The 24,829-nt window shown below is 40.1% G+C and overlaps 1 protein-coding gene across 1 annotated transcript in view; it reads right to left on the bottom strand.

Annotated features, from left to right (window-relative positions):
- Positions 1-24,829, bottom strand: part of LOC124776403 (peroxisome biogenesis factor 1) — a 388,232-nt gene that overhangs the window by 274,001 nt on the left and 89,402 nt on the right. Inside the window, 3 exon segments of the mRNA XM_047251383.1 lie at positions 7,528-7,635; positions 16,412-16,530; positions 16,609-16,898. Of these exon segments, the coding sequence (XP_047107339.1) occupies positions 7,528-7,635; positions 16,412-16,530; positions 16,609-16,898 (517 nt within the window).

The following is a 24,829-nucleotide window of genomic DNA, read 5'->3' as shown; positions in this document are numbered from 1 at the left end:
AGTAATCATATTATGAACGGTAAGTCTCTGACCATCATGATGAGAGGGACCATTCAGTATTTTACTAATGGTGATGCTTCCCAGATTCCTTTGGTCTACAAATACGATGCTTGAATTAGAAGTTACTCTGGTGGGAAAATTCACCACTGGGACAAGGTTGTAAGTGTACATCAAATTTTCCAGATCTCACTTCCCACTACTGTATGTTAGAAATTTGATACTGAAATCTCAAAGTATTATAACATCTCTTTTAGAATTAAATAGATGAAGTAAGAGCAAGCCAGGCCGCTTCAAAAGCAGGTTAAGATTTCTTTATGGTGCGCTATATACAGGGTGAGTTTTTTCCACCTTGTACAAGCTCTAAGGCTTGAATGATGAGAGGATATGGAATAGAAAGTTCTAATGAACTTGCATCCAGAAATTGCAGGAATCAGTGGACATCAGCATACATATATTCATACTCTTGTATTGCCATGTTTGCCACTATCTGTAGGTCAGAACAGACTTTTCATTGAAGTTTGGGTGGTAGATAATCCATTAGCCCTACAAGTCAACATAGGTCCCTACTCAATTAACAGATGTATGCCAGGCTAGGACCCCCACAACTGGCTCACATTGAGTGTCAATTGGTAAGCCTTAACAAATCGCAAATTCATAGTCTCAGCCAATTCATGACCGACACAATTTACAAGTCAGTTGTTGGTTCCATTATGTACTTGCTGGTTAATTATGTGAGTACTAGAAATGTGATTAGGTCAGATGCCTTTGTTACTTTTGGTTTTTCTACTGTGGATGCAGTGCATCTGGTGTCAGAACAAGCGGCTTCCCACAAACTGTTCTGAGTTTTCAGATCAGTTTGCCCCAGGGTTAAGTTGGGCAAACACTTTCACTGTAGACATCACCCTCAAAACCTCTGGCACCGCCGGTGCCTGTTGCTTTACACGACCAGGTTATGATGGAGCTGGATTGCTTAAAATCATTGGGACTGATTAGACATTTCCCCAAGTGAATGGACTGCACCCTTAGTGATTGTAAAGAATCCATCCAGTCAGCTTCAGCTCTATGGTGACTTCAGGGTCACTATTAACACACAGGCTCCCTCTGCAACTCAAACACAACGTCATTAAGTCTCACTTTTTCCGGCCTCCCACTGTTTATCTGGGCCATGAACTTTCCCAGAAGAGCATGGAATAACATGTTGCCACTATTATAGCTTTGCCCCATCAGTCTAATCTATGTGAACTTGAGGCATTCCTTGCCAGAGTGGTGTACTCTCTCATGTTTTTTGCCAGAGCAGTTACTATCACCCACCCCTTTCACATGTTGCTTCAGAAAAGTGCTCCTTTTTTTGGTCTACAGCCTGTGACCATCCCTTTGTGATCTTAAGGATAGTCTTTGCTCCATGCCGTGTCTTGCAACATTTCAACTCAGCAAGCATCTGATCCTGGAAACTGATACATCTCAGTACAGTGTCGGGAGGGTCCTGGCCCGTTGTCATTCACACAATTCCAAACAGCCTACTGCCTTTCCATCAAAAACACAACTAAGCTCAGCAACATTATTCTCATGTGGAAAAAGATAATCTTGCTATGGTCTATGCCATAAAAAATTTAATGTGTTTTCAGATGCTGCAAAATTTGATATAATTACCAACTCTAAGCCCTTGGTTCCCTGTTTAGCCAGTCAGTGTCCTTAACAGATAAAGCCACTCACTGTCTTTAATTTTGGGCTCTGTTCTTGCTCTGTTCAATCTTGAGACCCATTTTCGTCCCAAAATGCAACATGCAAATGTTGATGGTCTGTCCTGGCTACCCATTTTCTTTGACCCCTTATTTGATCAGTAGGAAGTTCTCTGTTTTCAAATGCATACAGAGGCGAGGCACACAGTGCATGGATTCCCTGTCACTAGTTCCTGTATTGCCTCTTTGTAGCAGCAGATCCAATGCCCCAGCAGGTAGTAAACACGAGGCAACATGGATAGCCCGACCATCTGAAGGGTCAGTATCAGACAAGCTTCAGAATTATTATTGTGTTGTCCCATCACCTCTCCCTCTTGGATGGCATTATTCTCCTATCAACAGTAGGGTTTATGGTCTGCATCATGGTTCTAGCAGCTCTGTGGCAGGAGAACATCTCCTTATTACATCAGGATCACTGGGGCTATCTCTCACATAAAACTGTCAGTGCACCACCATGTATTAGGGCCGGGCATCATTCAGGAAGTGGAACTCCTTTTTGCAGGCAGCCGCAAGTGTTCGGGTCAGCAGACAGTCTTGCGTACTGTATTTTCACCACTGCCGGCCCCTACACAGCCTCAAGAAACAGCCCACATTGCTTTCACTGGCCTCTCTCTCTCTCTCTCTCAATACTTTCCAGTTACTGGCAATTGCTGCTTTATCTCATTTTCCTTATGGCATATGTTGTGTACCTGTGGCAGCAGATACAACTGTCAAAGCTCTTCAAAGGTATTCTCCACAGAAGGCTTGTCTTGCACCACGGTTTCAGATAATGGCCCTCAGTTTGGGATAAAATATTTCAAGGACTTCTGCATGCACAATGCCTTTCATTACATCATGGCACCTATCTTCCATCCATAGTTGACTGGCAAGACAAAACACCTTGTTCGAACATATAAGACACAGATGCACTAATATGTCGAATATTTATTGGCTGAGAGGATTTCAATTTTTTACTCTTTTTAAGTCCTTAACAATGATGCCAGTTGGGGCCAAGTGTCCCAGTTAGCTCCTGCATGGTTGTCAGCCACAGACAATGCTCAATCTCTTGCTGCTGGGCAGGTGTCCCCCAGCAACACTGCTTTTGCTGACTTTTGTGCCCGGTATACCAGTTCGAGTCAAGGCATTCGGATTCTGACCATCGTCCACAGACAGCAGGGTCACTTCATCTTCATGGGTCGCTCCGAAGATCAAATCGTGGCATGCCAATGGAGCAATTACATCCCAGGATGGGGACAAGCCTTCTCCTTGGGCCATGAGCCTGATGCCTTGCTCTTTGGCAGCCCTGGCCACCCCGCAGGTTGTGTCTACTCCATTGGTTGAGGTTGTCAACACAGACAGAAGTTTGTTTCCTGCAGCATCTGACACTGCAGTGAGCAAGCACCACCACCAGCCAAGGTGAAAGCCAGGTCTCCATCATCAGAGCCTCCCCTCTCCAGTCCACTGTCTGCTACCCATGCCAGTGCCATTGTTGTGAACTCCAGTGTCACGATGGCATCTGTCCCCCCGTCGCTGATCCTGTCCATGGCTAACCCTGGGCTTTGCAGTTGGCGGGGATGACCTCATCCTATTCACTTTCATATGTAGGTGCTGGTCCAGTTGTGTCACGGACTTCTTGCACTTTTGCCCTCTCAGCACTGCCACTGATGCCAGAGATGCCTCTTTGGTCAGAGCATCATGGATGGCATCGCAATGGTTACGTCACCGACTGCCCATAGTGGTCATATGTTGGGTCACAACAGCAAGCTAGTGCACATTGACATTCAAACGGTACGGCTTCAACTCTTCAACTTCCTGAGCCAGCCTGCTCACCAACCACCTCCACCAGGTCCACCACGTGTACACAGCACTACACCAGCAACACCTGATGTGGACAGCCTCTTTATAAGGGCAGGCAAGGGCCTTGGGCCCCTGGCTGTTAAATGTGTCCGAGATGGGTAAACTACGTTCATGGTATTCTTGTTGATGTCGCTGTGTGACCCAATAAATTGCGTCTCTTTTACAGCCTGTGTTTTCTAGTGTTCCTAGTTAGAACAACATGAAGTAACATGAATGGTTACAACACTGGATTTGAATTTAAAATGTGTATGATTCAAATCCACATCTCATCATGAGGATTAGGTTTTAAATGATTTTATTAAATCAATTACAGCAAATACTGAGACGATTTCTTTGAAAAGGATATGACCAAAATTTATCCTCATCCTTGTCCTACCTCATTTTATGCCTCATTTATAACATCTTCATCACATATGACACAGTGAAACTTACTCTTCATTCCTCTTGGGTGAGAGAGGGTTTCTGATGCTCTATCACAGGGCACACATGTGTGCATGCATGCAGGCACTCAGCTAGCTAGCCAGCCAGCCACCCACCTACCCACCCATCCACCCACCCACTCATACCCACACCCACACATACAAACACATGGTTCCATAGTCTAAATCATCCACCTTGTCCCAGGACTGTAGCTTGACTGGAGTGATGGGTTGTGAATGGCAGGGTGGATGAGAGGAGAAATGCAGTGGGGAGAAGGCATAAGGGGAAATGAGAGCTGGGAAGTAGTACTAGAATGGGACAGATGTATGAATGTGCCACCAATCAATTCATTAAGGTGCAGGAAATCACGCAACACATGTAGCACACAGTGAGGTCGAGGAGTGTTCAGATTAGGATTTTTTTATCATTGTGAATTGATGTTCTTTCCTCTGACAAAGAAGTTTGTATTTTTGAGAATGGAGGTGAGAAAAGAAGGTGAGGCCAGGTTGAATGTAAGGTACTCTCAGAAGGCAGTCTAGCCAGCTATATCCTTACTTATAACTACCACTTCTTCAAGATGAAACCCAGAAACAAATCCACTGAAAGGCACTGAGAAGTCATATGCCAACCTATTTATGGGCCATGCAGAAGAAATCTTCCAAGCCACGTAACATCTAAACCGCTTTTCTGGTCTAGGTTCTCTCATCATATCTTCATGATCTGGACTCAGAGCGAAGATACTCAGTCCTCATCCTCCACTGTTTCAACACCTTCTCTTCAATGTGAGCTTCACCCAGTCTTCCTCAGCCCCATGTTTCACCTTCTTGGCTGTGGATCTCCAACTCTACAATACCTCCATAAGAACATTCATCCATATCAAACCCACTAATTATCAATAGCACCTACGCTTTGATAACTGTCATTCCTTACACCCTAAAAAGTCTCTCTCTTATGGTCTGGCCACCCGCACTTGGTGCATCCACAGTGACAAGCAGCTGAGCTATTTCTTGCTAAGTACACTGAAAGTCCTACCAGGGCCTTCACAGATGAGGTACTACCACAGCTGCCAACCTCGAGAAGCGACTTTCAGTAATCGCATGGCAAATAAGGAGGAGGGAAAATTTTAAAAATTAGAAGCCTGATTTAGGGCTTTAAATGCTACATTTCAGACACTTTCCAAATCTAAATAAAGAAGATTTTCCAGGAATAAAAACAACTGTAAATGAAAAAATCAGGTTAAGTGGAAAAGGCTAAAAATTAGTCTAGCAAACAGCTTTCACAATATTACTATCTGAAGTTGCTTAAGTACTCAAGCCTATTTTTACAGTACTTATTTTTTTTTTTACTGTGATCATTTTTCACTTTTCTTTTTACTACAATCAAAATGATATGTAAATCCATGACTACTGGTACTTGGAACATTTACAGAAGCTTTCACCTTTTTTCAGTTTCACTCTGAATATAATTTGCACTGTTTAATTTTGCATCACCGTTTGTGTCAAGCTTCTCTTTACAGTTGCCAAAGGAGCAAAAGATGTTCAATTCCTTGCATTTTTGACAAAAACTAAAATAATCTAAAAGACAAATAAAACCAATGAACACAGATAATGTCACAAAATTACCAAACATTTCAATAACTTTCTTTACTTCCTTCTGCCGGTGTCTTTATATCAACTCTTGTACCTTTTATATGGCCACGACTATCAACCAGCTGGCCATTGTCAAACTGTAGCTAAGAACAGATTTGACTACCAGTGGTGGAACATGCTGCTAAGCATAGGAAGCTTGATATCAATGGCTTCTTCACAACAGTGCCATGTGGATTTCACTTTCCCTCCAATGCCACCTTCTCTGAATTATAAAGATGGGTATTGTCAATACAATATAACCTTCGGTACCAGAAGCTTCCTGGCTTCAGCTCCACTAGCCCCTGTCCCACACCACCTCCTGCCTTGCTCCTCCACCCCCTCCCTCTCACCTTTCATCTGCTCTATACTCAGACTCTACTCTATATACTAGACTCTCCTCTCTACATTCTCTCTCTGTTCATCTACTCCATCCTCCAACTCCTCCACCCTCCGAAAAACTACTACTCCATCTCATTCATCTCCACTTTACCCCAGGGTGAGTTCACACATATCGTACTCCTTTCCTGTCCCCTTGCTGACTCTCCCTCCCAGCCTCAGCTAGCACTAAACTGGACATTTCTGAAACCTCAGCAAAGTTTTCAGTTTTGGTTTACAAGTTTTGGGTTTGTTGTTGGGTTGTGATTTTCTCTCTACACAATATCTTGACAATTTCTTCAGCTGTTTTCATCAAGTGTTGAATGCAGATTTCATCACTCATTGTTTGGACTCCAACCAGGCTGTGAATGGTACATGCTACTCACCACCCTAGCAATTTGTTGACAAATGGAACAGGACAATAAACAAATTGAAATCCAACAGCAAGGCTGTACCAAAACATAAACATGTTTAAGTAAGAAAAATGTCACAAGGCAAAACCCTTCAGTAAGAAGTCACTTAATAAGCATTTACCTAATAACACAACAATGTTGTCTGATGTAACTGAAGTAAAATGAATGCAGGAATCCATATTACTTAAGCTAAAGCCTCTGTCATTTTTGATTAAATTATCTATAACTCTAATCTCAGTTGCCTCGTTTATTGCACTGCTCCAGAAATTCGTTGTCTGCAACTCAATGCTCGTATTTTTACATTTCATTCCATGTTCACAGGTGAGGCAGTGTTTGTTGACAGCTTATTTTGTTGGTTGCTTTAGTCACGTGTAACAAGTGTTTTTTACCACTTTGTTCAACAGTTCTTATAATTTGTGCAACATATGACATGCCAAATTCAAACTGAATGTCTCACACACCCAGTTTTTGAAGCTGTAAATTATTTTTCACAAAACATAGTAGACCCAATGAAATTCAAAGGTCTACTGCTATATCTCATAACACATCTCCATCATGTAAACTCTACTTCCACCTCAAATCATGATTGTCACAGCAAATGCCTTGGAAATGAATTACTACCAACAGCATACATATCACATATCTCAGTTATGACAGTAGAACTGCCTGCCATGGATCCACCCCTCCTACCCTCCTCCATGACCACCCTTCCAACCTATGTCAAATATTTTCATACAATTTTATGAGCTCAAATATACATATACAGTTACTCATGCAACAATTAACTGTGTAGAATAATTAATGAAAAAGTGTACATACTGGCCCACTGCTGTACATCAATGTATTACGTGGCCACAATTTCCAATTTATTACAATAATTAATTTCAACAAATTTTTCATTTACAATGGGGATAAGCTTTAAAAATGCACTGATGCATCAAAGGTACACAGAAATAACACTCATTCCATGATAGAAGACATTTGTTAGACACATCTTGTGAAACATTTGACAGCAAAATAAACAACAGAATTAAATCCACAGAGAAATTATTGAGATCCACGTATGCTTTCGAACAAAAGAATTTAGAAAATAATTCTTGCATGCTGCTCACAAACCTCTCAAATGCTTGCAGCAAAGTTCCACAACATGAATATAATATGGTGATTCCTTCACTTCATTGCATAGCATCTTCGCAATGGTACTTCGTCCAGAACCACTTTTACCTGAAAATGTGAAAGAATAAGTTAAATGTGCAAATAAACACTCACTGGGAAGACCTGAAGATAAAGTACTATTCTTCCTAAAAGCACCTACTACCTGATTTTGCATACAATTCTTTGATTGCTAGCTCATATCCATAGATAAATAATATTTTGGGAAACTGGGTTACTGAACGGTAGTGGGACAAACGTGACAAATATGGCACGTCTATCTTAAACTGCTTGGTGTTCCTACAACAGTCAGCATGGGCAGGCTTGTTGGACATAGTTGTTCTAGGTGCCACTGAAGTAGGATGGTAGAAGAAACACATCTGGATGACATTATACACAGACAGATCATGGGCGGATTAGAGGTTGGTCAGTCAGAACAAAGTGAAAAAAAAAAAGAGAAGTGTACCACCTATAGTGTCTTTTTATGAGAAATTTTCAGCAGGGAGGAAACATTTAACAGCATATGGGCAAGGTTAATGATAAACTATGGCTGAGAACTAGTAACATCACTGCTGCCCTAACTGATTAAATACAGTCACCCAGCATAGGACCTGACCGGGCTGGAAACCTCATGCCAGTCCCTAAGTTACACAATTGCCATCAAACTATGCATTAACAGGTTCTTGAAATTCCTCTGGATGCTTGTCAACATCATGAATGAAATCCCCTTAAACAAAAGCACAGCATGGGCAGGAGAATATCGTGCCTTGCCTGCCACGAGTGGATCCAGGAATATTGGGGTGTCGCCCTGTTCTCAGGAAATCACAGTTCAGCTTGGAGAGCATAGGAACAGTATTAAAGTTCAATGTTATCTTGATGAAGAGATCGTCAGAGATGGAGGAAAGGTTGGAATGGGGAGGGACTGAGAGGGAAATTGGCTGTACTCTTTTTCAAGAGAACCATTCTGATATTCCCTTAGGTGATTTTTGGAAAACCACAAAAAACCTAAATCTGTTTGGCCAAAAATAGAACAGAACTGCCATCGTTCTGAATGCAAGTCCAGTGTCTTGCCTCTGAATCTCCTCACTCACCAGTTTTCAATGCAATTCTCAACATACTGTAATATGATGTATCCCTTGACACATATTACACACCTCACTTGCCAGTAGTTGAAGGGCAGCTGGCAATGTTGTTTTTGGTAAAACATAGCACATTGTTATATGCATTTTCTCATAGTATACATTTATTTATGCATTTATTTTACCTGGCAAGATTAGGGCCTTCAGGCCCTCTCTTACACCTAACCAGGCATACTCAGATTGAACGAATTTCAGTTTGTACAGAACATTATGGACATACCACGTGTTATACAGTATTAATGTTAAAGAAAAAAAATAGAGATTACAACATTAGTACACAGATAATTATAACAATAAAAAAATTATAACAGAATGAAATTTTCACTCTACAGTGGAGTGTGCGCTGATATGAAACTTCCTGGCAGATTAAAACGGTGTGCCGGACCGAGACTCGAACTCGAGACCTTTGCCTTTCGCGCGCAAGTGCTCTACCAACTGAGCTACCCAAGCACAGTAGCTCAGTTGGTAGAGCACTTGCCCGTGAAAGGCAAAGGTCCCAAGTTCAAGTCTCGGTCCGGCACACCATTTTAATCTGCCAGGAAGTTTCAAAATTATAACAATTAATAATAATAATAGTAATGACTATGTATACGAAAGTAAACATATTTTTCTTTTATGAATGTCAGTCCTATTGGTAGTTGGGAATTTTCTCGTTATGTTCTTGCAGCTTGTGAGTTATTCACATTGAGCAGAGACATAAGATGATAGAATGGGGTGAAAGAGATATAGAAGAGGTAGCTAGGTTAGAGGAAGAGAAATAGAATGGTAAAATTCAAAGCTATGATGGAGAGGAGAAAGAAAGAATGAGAGGGGCACAACAATGGTGGCTATACCATCCCTAATATGTAAGTTTTGAGTTGCCTCTTGAATGTTGAGTGGTTCTGGATAAGACGCAGATCACGGGGGAGCGCGTTCCATAATCATATGGCTGAGATGGAGAATGACACGGACAAAGATTTTGTGTTATGTAAAGGTACAGGCAAGATGCTATATGTATCTGATTTGGTATTGCGGTTGTGGAATGATGATAGGTGTTTAATGTGAGAAGATAATTATTGGCGGAACATTAATTCCATGAGATGAATGATAATGCCAAACCACACAGCTATCACCTGGTGGACATGTACCAGCAACACGACAACTTCACATGCTGGGAAGGACAGCTGCCACCCCCACCCCCCCCCCCCTTCAGATTTAAGTTCTGCTGGACAAAGCCTAAAGACTGCAGACTTAGCCTAGCAGAAGAGTCCCATGATTGACTTAGCAGAAAAAAGTCATAGCAGAGTGTCGCAAGAAACCTCAGGGGTAGGGGGTATGTGCTTTTGCACAAGAAGCCATATTCTGACTATGCTGACACTGCAAAAGTCATCATCTGGGTATCCTGAAAGGCAAGGTTGCTACACAGCCTTGGCACAGAAAGGACTGCAGTATCCCTGACACTTTGAAAAGATCGGGACTTTGAGACAATGATGTCATAATTTCCCAGCGACAATACCTCCCTCAGGACTCAGTACTTCTGTGTCTTAGGGGAAGAAAAGTGATAAAGACATGCAAACACGTGGCCTCTCCACTTGCCCCCCAAGCACCTGCAGTGTGTCGGACAGAGTGCAAACATCCGCAGAAGTTGTCAAAGATTACCGATGTTAATGACAGACGTATGAGCACTTGCACATGTGCAAGGTGGCTGGTACAGGTGCTCGTTCACAGCGATGTGGAATTCACGCACTTGAATTCACTTGCACACAGGCTGGGAATTTGCAGTGTGTGCATGCGCAATGTGCTTCGCTTAACACCAGAGTTGGGCGAAATTAATGCAAATGAAAATATGGATACATATAAATTATCATTCATTATTTGTCAATAACAAACATTATTCAAAACATTACTCCCTCACACAAATAAAAAAGCTTCATCAACTGTGAATAAAAAGTATTATGAACAATAGATAAATTTTAAATCCAATGCCATTTATTGCCCAACTCTTCGGCCAATGGATGCATTTTCTGAATTTGTTTTCAAAACCAACTTTTTTTCCAAACATTACATCGGAAATTTTATTTGATTTTCAAAGACTTGCCTTTGTGATGCTAAAGAAATACATTCTATATGTGCAAAGAGGATAAGCCATTGGTGTGTGACATCTACTGAATTCATGTTTATATTGTGACTAAACTCAGAGGTTGTACAGAGTTTCAGGGAGAGCATAAGGGAACAATTGACAGGAATGGGGGAAAGAAATACAGTAGAAGAAGAATGGGTAGCTTTGAGGGATGAAGTAGTGAAGGCAGCAGAGGATCAAGTACGTAAAAAGATGAGGGCAAGTAGAAATCCTTGGGTAACAGAAGAAATATTGAATTTAATTTATGAAAGGAGAAAATATAAAAATGCAGGAAATGAAGCAGGCAAAACGGAATACAAACATCTCAAAAATAAGATTGACAGGAAGTGCAAAATGGCTAAGCAGGGATGGCTAGAGGACAAATCTAAGGATCTAGAGGCTTATCTCACTAGGGGTAAGATAGATACTGCCTACAGCAAAGTTAAAGAGACCTTTGGAGAAAAGAGAATCACTTGTATGGAAACCCAGTTCTAAGCAAAGAAGGCAGAGCAGAAAGGTGGAAGGAGTATATAGAGGGTCTATACAAGGGCGATGTACTTGAGGACAATATTATCGAAATGGAATAGGATGTAGATGAAGATGAAATGGGAGATATGATACGGTGTGAAGAATTGGACAAAGCACTAAAAGATAGAAGTAAAAACAAGGCCCTAGGAGTAGACAACATTCCATTACAACTACTGATAGCCTTGGGAGAGCCAGCCCTGACAAAACTCTACCATCTGGTCAGCAAGATGTATGAGACAGGCGAAATACCCTCAGACTTCATGAAGATATAATAATTCCAATCCCAAAGAAAGCAGGTGTTGACAGATGTGAAAATTACCGAACTATCAGTTTAACAAGTCACAGCTGCAAAATACTAACACGAATTCTTTACAGAAGAATGGAAAAACTAGTACAAGCCGAGCTCAGGGAAGATAAGTTTGGATTCCATAGAAATGTTGGAACACGTGAGGCAATACTGACCCTATAACTTATCTTAGAAGAAAGATTAAGGAAAGGCAAACCTACGTTTCTAGCATTTGTAGACTTAGAGAAAGCTTTTGACAATGTTGACTGGAATACTCTCTTTCAAATTCTAAAGGTGGCAGGGGTAAAATACAGGGAGCGAAAGGCTATTTACAATTTGTACAGAAACTAAATGGTAGTTATAAGAGTCGAGGGACATGAAAGGGAAGCAGTGGTTGGGAAGGGAGTGAGACAGGGTTGTAGCCTCTCCCCGATGTTATTCAATGTCTATATTGAGCAAGCAGTAAAGGAAACAAACGAAAAATTCGGAGTAGGTGTTAAAATCCATGGAGAAGAAATAAAAACTTTGAGGTTCGCCGATGACATTGTAATTCTGTCAGAGACAGCAAAGAACTTGGAAGAGCAGTTGAATGGAATGGACAGTGTCTTGAAAGGAGGATATAAGATGAACATCAACAAAAACAAAACGAGGATAATGGAATGTAGTCGAATTAAGTCGGGTGATGCTGAGGGAATTAGATTAGGAAATGAGACACTTAAAGTAGTAAAGGAGTTTTGCTATTTGGGGAGCAACATAACTGAAGATGGTCGAAGTAGAGAGGATATAAAATGTAGACTGGCAATGGCAAGGAAAGCGTTTCTGAAGAAGAGAAATTTGTTAACATCGAGTATAGATTTAAGTGTCAGGAAGTCATTTCTGAAAGTATTTGTATGGAGTGTAGCTATGTTGGAAGTGAAACATGGACGATAAATAATTTGGACAAGAAGAGAATAGAAGGTTTCGAAATGTGGTGCTACAGAAGAATGCTGAAGATTAGATGGGTAGATCACATAACTAATGAGGAGGTATTGAATAGAATTGGGGGGAAGAGGAGTTTGTGGCACAACGTGACTAGAAGGGATCAGTTGGTAGGACATATTCTGAGGCATCAAGGGATCACCAATTTAGTATTGGAGGGCAGTGTGGAGGGTAAAAATCATAGAGGAAGACCAAGAGATGAATACACTAAGCAGATTCAGAAGGATGTAGGTTGCAGTAGGTACTGGGAGATGAAGAAGCTTGCACAGGATAGAACAGCAGGGAGAGCTGCATCAAACCAGTCTCTGCACTGAAGACCACAACAACAGCAATGTGATAATGAAATATTAATTTCAGCTCACAACCTTCTTCAGCAAAAATTGAGAGTTCATCAATTCTGCTGACATTTTTGGCAAATAATTCATTCTGGTTCCATCTTAGCTTCATTTCTCAAATCACATTCTGCATAAAATCTTCTTTTTACATCATATCATCATTTGAAACTCACGGCCTGCTTTCTTTGTAACTTTTTTGGCTACTACATGTCAGTAGTTTGTTGTAAGCCTCCCTTTGTCGTTGATAGAATATAGATGTTCTACTTGTTTTTAAATTGTGGGTAAGACATTGATTGCTGCAACAACTGCAGTTATTGTAGAAAGGTGGAAAAGTCTTCCAATAGTCTCTAGACACTTTATTGATAAAAAAATTACCAGGGTGCTGTAATATTGTGTTTCTTTTATGAGCCCAAACCCAGTGTCTCTCTTGGAACAATTATTAAAAAATTTGAGAGTGTTGGAAAAATTTTGGTCTGTGCATATTTGAGGGCAACTCTAGACACGGTGTTTGACAACACCATACTGGTAGGTGCAGGGAGAGTTGAACAGGGACATGTCAGTAATGTAACTGCTAAGTATTTTTAAGTTTTATTTGTTATGCACTGAAGTTAGTAAAGATGTGCTCAACCTGAAGGTGGGTCTGAACACCGCAGTGCTTTACTGTAAGTCATGACAACGTAAGAAGGTCCCTAAGGCTCGGAGCATTGTTGCCAGCTTACAGCATTGAAGATACGCAAAGCTGCCACATCCACTCCCTTGCAACTGTCAGCAATCAACTTATGCCAACTTAACCATAGGCAATGTCATGTACTCTTGACTTCCTCTGACCTTTGAACTGATTTACACAGCCAGTTGGAGGTGGACCTAAATTTTCAACATGTACCCGAAACATGGTACAACTTGATTTGGCATTTTTGTCATTTGTTACAGGTGAAAGATGCAATAAGTAACAGAGAAAATTGTAGGACCAATGGGGGATTCAACCACAAACATTTAGTTGTGTAGTCTGGAACTTTACCCAGTGAAGCAGGTTGCTGCACAAACCATTAATAAGTTATTTGTCAAACAGAAACTGCACTGAGCCATGGGAAGAAACACTAGCCATAGAATCTGCTACAAGAAGTAAACAAAGAAAATATAGTGGCATTCTACAGTACTCATTATTTAAGTCACAAATAATTTATTCACAAATAAATTTGTCTTAATGATCCACTTACTCAAATAATTATCTTGAAAGAAATTTATTTACATAATGCTCATTTCTGCTTACCACAATATGTTATGCTTCCTTTCTCTTTCCACTCACTGCAGTTCATATTATCAACTTCAACAAGTCCTATGAGTTCATTTGCTCGATTTACTCATGAAAGCTGGAGGTGTAGCTGAACTTAAGGTTTTTTGGTTAATTGCAAATAAAGTTGACAATTACAGTCTGTTGTCATGCTCCTTAACATAAAGCCTTTCCAAAACATGTCTCAATATCAGTGTGATTTTAGCAGTGGACTGAATGTGAGCATTGTTTCATGAGCTATTATTTTATGCAAATTTACAGTTCCACAGCTAAAATGTCCTTCAATAATGTCAATATTGAAGTATCACTTTAATTTTCATTATACATGATCATACTTAGTCACTGTGGTAACATTTGGTGAATCTCATGTATACAACACACACTTTCTCCACAGAAAACAGGGAAAATCAACAGAAAAAAGAAATTCTAATTGTAAATGCATCCAAACTCTAGCCAGGACCATAAGTACTGCTAAGTTGTGCCAAAGCCATATAGAGTCCACATTTCCCTAGCTGCATGATCCTAGACACAAAAAATTAGAATTGTTGAGTTTCACAGTGATCAGTACATAAATTTTCATATACAGAACAAACATATTTGTAAGACTGATGTACAACCAAACATATTTTACAAAATTATTTAATGCTTTATATTCAGCTAAGTTGGATTTTACTTTGTTTGATGAGCTACAAGAACTAATGTGATTTTGATTTAGAGAAAATATTGTCGGCTAGAAATTTAGAAACATATATGTTCACTATTATCCTTATGCAATGTGAATCTCCTTATTTATATGAATGAGCACCATATAGCAAATTAGAGTAAATTGCTTGAAAGTATTAGTCAGTGAGTTAATCAATCAATGCTGCATGTCATTGTGTACAGAAAAATTAAGATAAGAAAAGTATGTACTTGAAGTTCAGAATCTAGCAGTGGTTTTGACCAAATCTGCAATGGAAAAATTGGGCTGCTTCAAGTTTAATTATCATGGAGGACAAACAGTTTTACGTAATCTAAAACACATTACTGGAAAATCGAAATTTTTAAGTTTCAAATGGCATAGGTCACCTTCTCAAGTATAAGTGTTAACTCGCAGGTTTTTGGATGTGGTGAACTGTAGTGCTAACTTCAGTTATTCATAGTGCTAACTTCAGTTATTCAGTTAACTGAAAGTTTTAATTAACAGCACCCTAATGAAAACTAATAACACCAATGGAATCACAACAGCCAAAAAAGTAATCTGAATAATAATTCCACTGAAATTCAGTCTAAATAAGAACTTGAGATTTTTAAGTCTCTGTATGCCCATCTTTTTAGAGATGGTTGCGGGACTCGGCTTTTCTATGGGAGGATGTCAAATTAAACACCTTTCAGCTGTCTAGTTTCCACCCTATTTTATTTATCAACCAGTTTCAGCGTATTACTATGCCAACTCCAAGGCCCTGACTAAAGTGTAGGGGGAATCTATCTTACTTGTGATCAAAACAAGGGGCAGCAATAGTGGCATTAGTTGATTTTTGCTATATTGATCACTTCAGCCATCACCAGCCAACTCTGCACTTCTGGATGGACATGAAACAGTTAGCATTACTTTTCATGTTAGTTTAGATGTGGTGTTCATTACAGGTGGCACAAAGCAAACATGACAAGGGCTACATTAAGAAGTGTCAGAGACAGTTTTATACCATGAGGTGTGGGAGGGAGGGAGGGAGGGAGGGAGGGAGGGAGGGAGGGAGGGAGGGAGGGAGGGAGAGCACACACACTTGGTGATGCCCCCTATCTTTCTGTGCAAAACGCATCTACTAAATCACCTTCTTATGTGCACACCACTATAGTAATGGTTGGTGCCTCATTTAATGTTCCCAAAGCCTCCCCTCCTCCATTATTGTATGTATGCCTAACCTTTCCTTGTCATTTTATGATTCTATTTATCTCTGTTTTAGTCTACTCCACTTTCTTCTTAAGAGTGCCTACAGTTTTGTTCTAACTATGGAGAAATCCTCAAACATCTGGTTACTGTTGGACAATTTCAGACAACCCACAGAGAATACTGCTATTTTTCTTGTGTCATATGGCACTGTCTAATCTTTGATAACTGCAGAAAATTATCATCAGCAAATGTGGAATACTACACATTTGTGGAACCTAATACCCTGCATAAAATGAAACAGTGTAATTGAAATTACTACATACCAACAATAAGTATGTTTTGTAGTATCAGATTTGGCCACATTTCTGGAGGCAATGAACCTCCTAAATGCAATCCAACCTCCAGTGTAGTTAAACCTTCATTTAGTATATCCCTCTGCCACCTGTAGAACAATAGCAGTAATAAGAAGAAAACATCACACCGAAGTAGAAAAATGATAATTACTATCAGCATTACTTACTCAGCAAAAAAACTATTATTTTTTGACAAAAGTTTACTTTCATCATCTTTTTCAATCTCTGATGTTCTCTCACAGAATTCAGTAACCTTCACAGCACACTTCTTCATAGATTCTGAGTTTAAGATACAGTACTCCAATTTGTCAGGAATTATTTTTACCAATACAGTCTTCTTTGGCATAATAGCACTTAGAGGAAATAATGTCTCAGAATTTAGAAGAATGCCATGTTTCTTGCTGTACTTCTGTACAAATGTCTGAAATAACTTTGGCGCACTTTCGTCGCTTTCTTCCTATAAAGAAATAAAAAGCAACTTGCAACACTTTTGGTTGTATGATTTAAAAGTATAACACAAAACTACATGTTCATCTAATTTTTATTATTCCACACAAATAGGACATACTAAAAGCAGCACTATAAAAGAATATATGGAGTACCAACAGATCTAACAAGTGCATGGTAATTTGCATAACAGAGAAAAGAAAAAGATTAACATAAGAAATACATGTCATGAATTATCATTTTGGCTACTTACAAAATAAACATGTAAATATAAGAACTAATGTCTTTGAACCAATGCTCACCACCAATAACCACATACAGTACAATGTGAATATAATTAATTAAATAAAAGTAATTTATGTCCAGACAGGCTATCTGGTATTTACTTCAAAGAGTCGTAGCGCCAAGAATTGTAGCTCCAAGTACTGAATATTTAAAACAGAAAATAATAAATAATATTTTCTCTAGAATGAACTGTTTGTCAAGAGTAGCAGATGTTTAGATACAGCATGAAACAACAAAACCTTATTGATCTGTCCCACACCATTACACTGTTTCCAACAAATTTTACGAACAACACAACATGCACAAATACACCACTTAAATGCAACATTGTGTGCCAGGTGAAGACATGATAGCAAAATGTCGGATCTAGTAATTATGATTAAGCTGTCCTCCAGAAAAACGCTTAATCTTAATACTACTGTGCCTTACTATAAATGGCCCTATTGGAGTTTAAGTACTCGCATCTTCCTCCAACTTTTGAACTAACTTATCCAGACATTCAATAGGGGAAACTAAAATTTAATGTAGATTCTGACTCTAGGTACAACTCTGCATTTTTCAGATGTGCAAAGCAATGCAGAGATGAAAATGTAGTAAGTAAAAAATCCTAGGACCAACAGGATTTAACCCTGAACCTTTGGATTTGTAGTCCGAGACTTACCCAATCAGCATCACACTACACCATCTTGATCTACACCATGTAAAACTGGATGAACAATGTTTGCAAAAAGTTGTTTATAATGTGTAAAATGTGGATAACACCAAACTCTCTTAAATAACAACTGTTCAAAATTATGTTATTTCAGACCACTGAGAATTTTTAGGAGAACAGAAGGAAAGTGTGTATGCCAGGTACTTCAAAATCTTTTTATATTAGTCACAGATTTTTGTCATGCAACGCAGAAATTCAAACTTGATTTTCAAACTGAAGAACCAACAGCCCATACGGAAAATGATGGACTTTTATTATTATCTGATATTTTTATGTCTTCATCTAGTGCTGTGAGAACATTTAAGCTATCACTTTCAATTCCAGATTAAGAGGACTAGGTCAGTCAACAAATTATTATTAATAGGAACATGATTAAGTTTGCTGGGTACCTGAAAATACAGGGTGAGCAAACCAAGCTGTTCACCTCAAATATTTCTGGAACGTAATTCTGTTTTCATCCAGATGAACTGTGAAAAAATCCTTATTAAATGACATTCTTCGATCCTTATTAAATGACATTCTTCGTTATATTGTCACATCTTAACCAGGCACTAGTCTGAATCCAAAAACAAGACCATAAATCAAGAACAGCAATTAGTATTGAAAGCACATTTATTACAAACACCAATGTACATTCAGAGGAGAGGAGAACAGAACTAGACTAATGGACAGAGAATGCTGCTATGTATATGAACAGTGACTATTCCAGAATATACAAAGATTACAAACATAAGAACTTTCAAGAACCTTTCAGAAAGGATAAATACTAAATAACAATTAATTGCTGGTTTGAACTGATGAACAGCAATACACCAGCCAGTGATGCTAACAGTTATGCCACACCGCATGCAGAACTAGCAGCATTGCTCCCTCTCCTGGAAAAACAGGCACCTGCTATTTCAAAAGTTTGTCAAATGACTTCTTTATGTCAGTGCTGGCTTATCCCCCAGGGCTGTAGTAGGGCTTCATACAAAGAGCAAGGATAACACCTCTGCACTTTTGTCATCTTGTGAACTGTTATAATCCAGGACTTTGTATTTGACACATGACACACAAGAAAGGATATGATACAGGCCGAAGTAGCACTTCAGTAACTTTTCTGATAGTCCTCTTTCCACACAGCCTTAAAAATACATACCAACTCTCCCAGACCTTATCTCACTGGATGGTCTTTGTGTTATAGTGCTCTGGATCTTTCTCCTGGGCACCAAGGGTCTGTATATGAGTCAGCTGTCGTACTTCTTCGGTCCTGGTGATGAAATTCCACATAATCGTCCTGGGTACCATCTGGTTGAAAAGGAACAGCATGTCCAATGTCATTTCAGCCCATGCCTGTGGCACAGGAAGAAAAGTGTGAAACCTGTAGTGTCCTACTTCACATTACGTGTGAATATCACGGCAGGCAGTACAGTATTTCGGTCTCTCACTGTTCGACATCTGCTTACATTGAGAGCAAGTTTGCCAAACTCTTATTAAGCTGTTCTGTAAGAATATTCATTTGTGAGTGATAGGCACTTGTCATGCTGTGGGTGATGTCACAATGTGAATTCCCTCTGATACTAGTATCAAGTGGACGTCTTTTGCATGATCAGAGATTATCACATGGGACGCTCCGTGCTTCAAAATGGCATCTTCTACAATGAAACTGCAACTTCTGGAGCTTCAGCAGTCAGCACAGATTTGATGACAGCATAGCAGGCAAGGCAGTCAGTGCAAACTACTATCCACTGATTCCTGTTTGTCAACTTTGGGAAACTCCCCAAGAGATCTATTCCAATTTGGTGGCATGGTGCTGCTGCATGTGGAACTGGTACCAGCAGCTCCAGAGGTAACTGCAGCACCTGCTTCCATCACTAGAATTCTTTACAGTGACTCACATATGAGTAGTGTCTAAAATATCAGTAGAGACCTGACAAATGATACAAGCGTCTCATTGTATCAAGAGTCTTCATGAATCCCAGGTGACCAGATGTTGGGGCATCAAGAAAAAACTTCAGGATGGTTGGCCATATATGATCTACGATGATGATCAACCATTTCAACCCCACTGGATCATAGTTCCCCTTCAGGGTGGCTACAAAGAAATGATTCAAAAATTCCTTGATTTTGAAATTTTATCAGTATTTTAAAGACAATTAAAGTTTAATTGTTTTCTGTCAGTAACCAAATATGGTACAAAACTTGCAAAAATGGTTTATTTTATTCATTTTTAGTACACTACATTGGCATTTTATACGTAATTTAACAATATTATAAAATGTATAAAATTTAAAGAAGGTAACACAAAAATAAGATAATGACTTGTCATATGAACTAGAACAAATTAAAGTTCTACATTTGGTAGAACAATTTACTGAAGATTCTTACATTACTCATCAAATGCTTGAATCTTAGCTTAAAGCTCAGCTTTTCTTGATGTAAAATATTTTCTTTTAAAATCCGCTGATTCTATTATTGTATCTTCTTTTTTCTGGTGTTCAGTTCCTTCTGGTACTTTTGAACGCAAGTTCCGGTAAGAATGAATTAAATATTTTGGAAAATCAAGAGCTGCAACATCTCCAGTTATTTCATTTAGGATAGAGTCATATATTAATTGTTGAGCAATTAAAGTTTCATTCTTCATATTCTCAACTAAGCATTCACAACTGACTAAAAAACCTCTTTCAATATTAGCGCTGCTATGAGCAAAAATGAAAACTATCTTTAACATTTTTACTAATGATCATGTATTGCTATGCAAAAGAATTAATTCATTCAAAAAATGATCTAAGCGTTTCTTAGTCTGTGAATAAGTTCTGAGAAGTAGTTGTGCTGAAGACTGAGGACAAAAAATGTTGATACCTCATGTAATTTCATCAGCCACACTCCAAAATAGCATTCAAAATAGTGAGCAAACTTATCAGTCTCCCTCTTCTGACTTTAGGAAAATATACAAGACTTGGAGCAAAATATGAGATTGCTTTAATAAGATTATATAGTAAGGGTGATTGCAGCTTTTCTATTAAAGCTATGATACTCAGTTGTGGCATCTTTTCTAAATTTCAAAATCATAAGATCAGTGATTTTTTTTTTTTTTTTTTTTGTTATACTTTGATAGCTTTTTTAGTACCAGATCCTATTTGTACAGACTCAAATTGTTTTTATCAGTTAAGTCAATACTTGATAAGGAGACAACACACTTCAGTATATCTGCTTTGCTAAACTTCTGCATTATAATTGGAATAACCATCACTAAAGAGCTGTGTAGAAACAGTGCTGCAGGAGCACTAGCTCAATATTCTTGTATGAATGGTTGTGACTCAGCTGCTAATGACTGAAAGAATTATAATTTCACTGGCAGAAAAGGATTTGAAGAAGCCCCAGTTACTATTTTGTCACTGGTGCTACTCGGTTCTTTTTTATCACACTGTAAACCCACCACAGTTTTTTTTAAGATTAGAAATAATTTCAAAAGTCAAAACCCAAAAAGGGTTCCAAAATTTCTTACGATAAAGATTTGATGCTGAATACTCTGTCAACTGAGTGTGAAGAGTCAGCATGTCTTTAAACACACAATAAAATAATTGAACAGTATTCCAATTAATGGCTTCAGTTCCACATTCAAATGCACCACGAACGATATGAGTATTGCAGTCGCCAATATCAAGTATCATCGGATCATTAATTTATTTAATAGACTGCAGCTCAGAATTCAGACCTCTAAAAAATTTATGATCAACATTTGGTCCAACTACAGAGATTTGTAACATTTTATTGCAGCATATGAGAGGTATTAAGTGTTTCCTTGAATGACATAAGAAGATCAGAAGCTCTTGTACAATGAACAAAAGTAAATGTTAAGTACTATGTACAAAACTTTTTTTCTGTCATTGTTCCAAAATCTTATATTTATATCCATTTGAGTTTGAGAGATTTCATTGAGTGATTCATCAAATTCTATAACAAAACGATTCCCTCAGTCTATATGACAGAGCAAACCCATAATGAATTGAGTACACAATTTTAGTTTGCTGCAGTTCCATTCTACTTTATATATATATATATAAAATGATTATAATAGAGGGAAACATTCCACGTAGGAAAAATATATCTAAAAACAAAGATGATGTGACTTACCAAATGAAAGTGCTCGCAGGTCGACAGACACACAAACAAACACAAACATACACACAAAATTCAAGCTTTCGCAACAAACTGTTGCCTCATCAGGAAAGAGGGAAGGAGAGGGAAAGACGAAAGGAAATGGGTTTTAAGGGAGAGGGTAAGGAGTCATTCCAATCCCGGGAGTGGAAAGACTTACCTTTGGGGGAAAAAAGGACGGGTATACACTCGCACACACACACATATCCATCCACACATATACAGACACAAGCAGACATATTTGAAGACAAAGAGTTTGGGCAGAGATGTCAGACGAGGCAGAAGTGCAGAGGCAAAGATGTTGTTGAATGACAGGTGAGGTATGAGTGGCGGCAACTTGAAATTAGCGGAGATTGAGGCCTGGTGGATAACGGGAAGAGAGGATATATTGAAGAGCAAGTTCCCATCTCCGGAGTTCGGATAGGTTGGTGTTAGTGGGAAGTATCCAGATAACCCAGACGGTGTAACACTGTGCCAAGATGTGCTGGCCGTGCACCAAGGCACGTTTAGCCACAGGGTGATCCTCATTACCAACAAACACTGTCTGCCTGTGTCCATTCATGCGAATGGACAGTTTGTTACTGGTCATTCCCACATAGAATGCGTCACAGTGTAGGCAGGTCAGTTGGTAGATCACGTAGGTGCTCTCACATGTGGCTCTGCCTTTGATCGTGTACACCTTCCGGGTTACAGGACTGGAGTAGGTGGTGGTGGGAGGGTGCATGGGACAGGTTTTACACCGGGGGCAGTTACAAGGATAGGAGCCAGAGGGTAGGGAGAGTGGTTTGGGGATTTCATAGGGATGAACTAACAGGTTACGAAGGTTAGGTGGACGGCGGAAAGACACTCTTGGTGGAGTGGGGAGGATTTCATGAAGGATGGATCTCATTTCAGGGCAGGATTTGAGGAAGTCGTATCCCTGCTGGAGAGCCACATTCAGAGTCTGGTCCAGTCCCGAAAAGTATCCTGTCACAAGTGGGGCACTTTTGTGGTTCTTCTGTGGGGGATTCTGGGTTCGAGGGGATGAGGAAGTGGCTCTGGTTATTTGCTTCTGTACCAGGTCGGGAGGGTAGTTGCGGGATGCGAAAGCTGTTGTCAGGTTGTTGGTGTAATGGTTCAGGGATTCCGGACTGGAGCAGATTCGTTTGCCACGAAGACCTAGGCTGTAGGGAAGGGACCGTTTGATGTGGAATGGGTGGCAGCTGTCATAATGGAGGTACTGTTGCTTGTTGGTGGGTTTGATGTGGACGGACGTGTGAAGCTGGCCATTGGACAGGTGGAGGTCAACGTCAAGGAAAGTGGCATGGGATTTGGAGTAGGACCAGGTGAATCTGATGGAACCAAAGGAGTTGAGGTTGGAGAGGAAATTCTGAAGTTCTTCTTCACTGTGAGTCCAGATCATGAAGATGTCATCAATAAATCTGTACCAAACTTTGGGTTGGCAGGCCTGGGTAACCAAGAAGGCTTCCTCTAAGCGACCCATGAATAGGTTGGCGTACGAGGGGGCCATCCTGGTACCCATGGCTGTTCCCTTTAATTGTTGGTATGTCTGGCCTTCAAAAGTGAAGAAGTTGTGGGTCAGGATGAAGCTGGCTAAGGTGATGAAAAAGAGGTTTTAGGTAGGGTGGCAGGTGATCGGCGTGAAAGGAAGTGCTCCATCGCAGCGAGGCCCTGGACGTGTGGAATATTTGTGTATAAGGAAGTGGCATCAATGGTTACAAGGATGGTTTCCGGGGGTAACAGATTGGGTAAGGATTCCAGGCGTTTGAGAAAGTGGTTGGTGTCTTTGATGAAGGATGGGAGACTGCATGTAATGGGTTGAAGGTGTTGATCTACGTAGGCAGAGATGCGTTCTGTGGGGGCTTGGTAACCAGCTACAATGGGGCGGCCGGGATGATTGGGTTTGTGGATTTTAGGAAGAAGGTAGAAGGTGGGGGTGCGGGGTGTCAGTGGGGTCAGGAGGTTGATGGAGTCAGGTGAAAGGTTTTGTAGGGGGCCTAAGGTTCTGAGGATTCCTTGAAGCTCCGCCTGGACATCGGGAATGGGGTTACCTTGGCAAACTTTGTATGTGGTGTTGTCTGAAAGCTGACGCAGTCCCTCGGCCACATACTCCCGACGATCAAGTACCACGGTTGTGGAACCCTTGTCCGCCGGAAGAATGACGATGGATCGGTCAGCCTTCAGATCACGGATAGCCTGGGCTTCACCAGTGGTGATGTTGGGAGTAGGATTAAGGTTTTTTAAGAAGGATTGAGATGCAAGGCTGGAAGTCAGAAATTGCTGGAAGGTTTGGAGAGGGTGATTTTGAGGAAGAGGAGGTGGGTCCCGCTGTGACGGAGGACGGAACTGTTCCAGGCAGGGTTCAATTTGGATGGTGTCTTGGGGAGTTGGATCATTAGGAGTAGGATTGGGATCATTTTTCTTCGTGGCAAAGTGATATTTCCAGCAGAGAGTACGGGTGTAGGACAGTAAATCTTTGACGAGGGCTGTTTGGTTGAATCTGAGAGTGGGGCTGAAGGTGAGGCCTTTGGATAGGACAGAGGTTTCGGATTGGGAGAGAGTTTTGGAGGAAAGGTTAACTACTGAATTAGGGTGTTGTGGTTCCAGGTTGTGTTGATTGGAATTTTGAGGTTTTGGAGGGAGTGGAGCTGGAAGTGGGAGATTGAGTAGATGGGAGAGACTGGGTTGGTGTGCAATGAGAGGAGGTTGAGGTTTGCTGGAAAGGTTGTGAAGGGTGAGCGAGTTGCCTTTCCGGAGGTGGGAAACCAGGAGATTGGATAGTTTTTTGAGGTGGAGGGTGGCAT

This window comes from Schistocerca piceifrons, chromosome 2 (assembly GCF_021461385.2).
Source record: "Schistocerca piceifrons isolate TAMUIC-IGC-003096 chromosome 2, iqSchPice1.1, whole genome shotgun sequence".
In the NCBI taxonomy this organism is placed as follows: domain Eukaryota; kingdom Metazoa; phylum Arthropoda; class Insecta; order Orthoptera; family Acrididae; genus Schistocerca; species Schistocerca piceifrons.
Note: the sequence above shows the minus strand (reverse complement) of the source record. Positions and strands in the feature narration are given on the sequence as shown.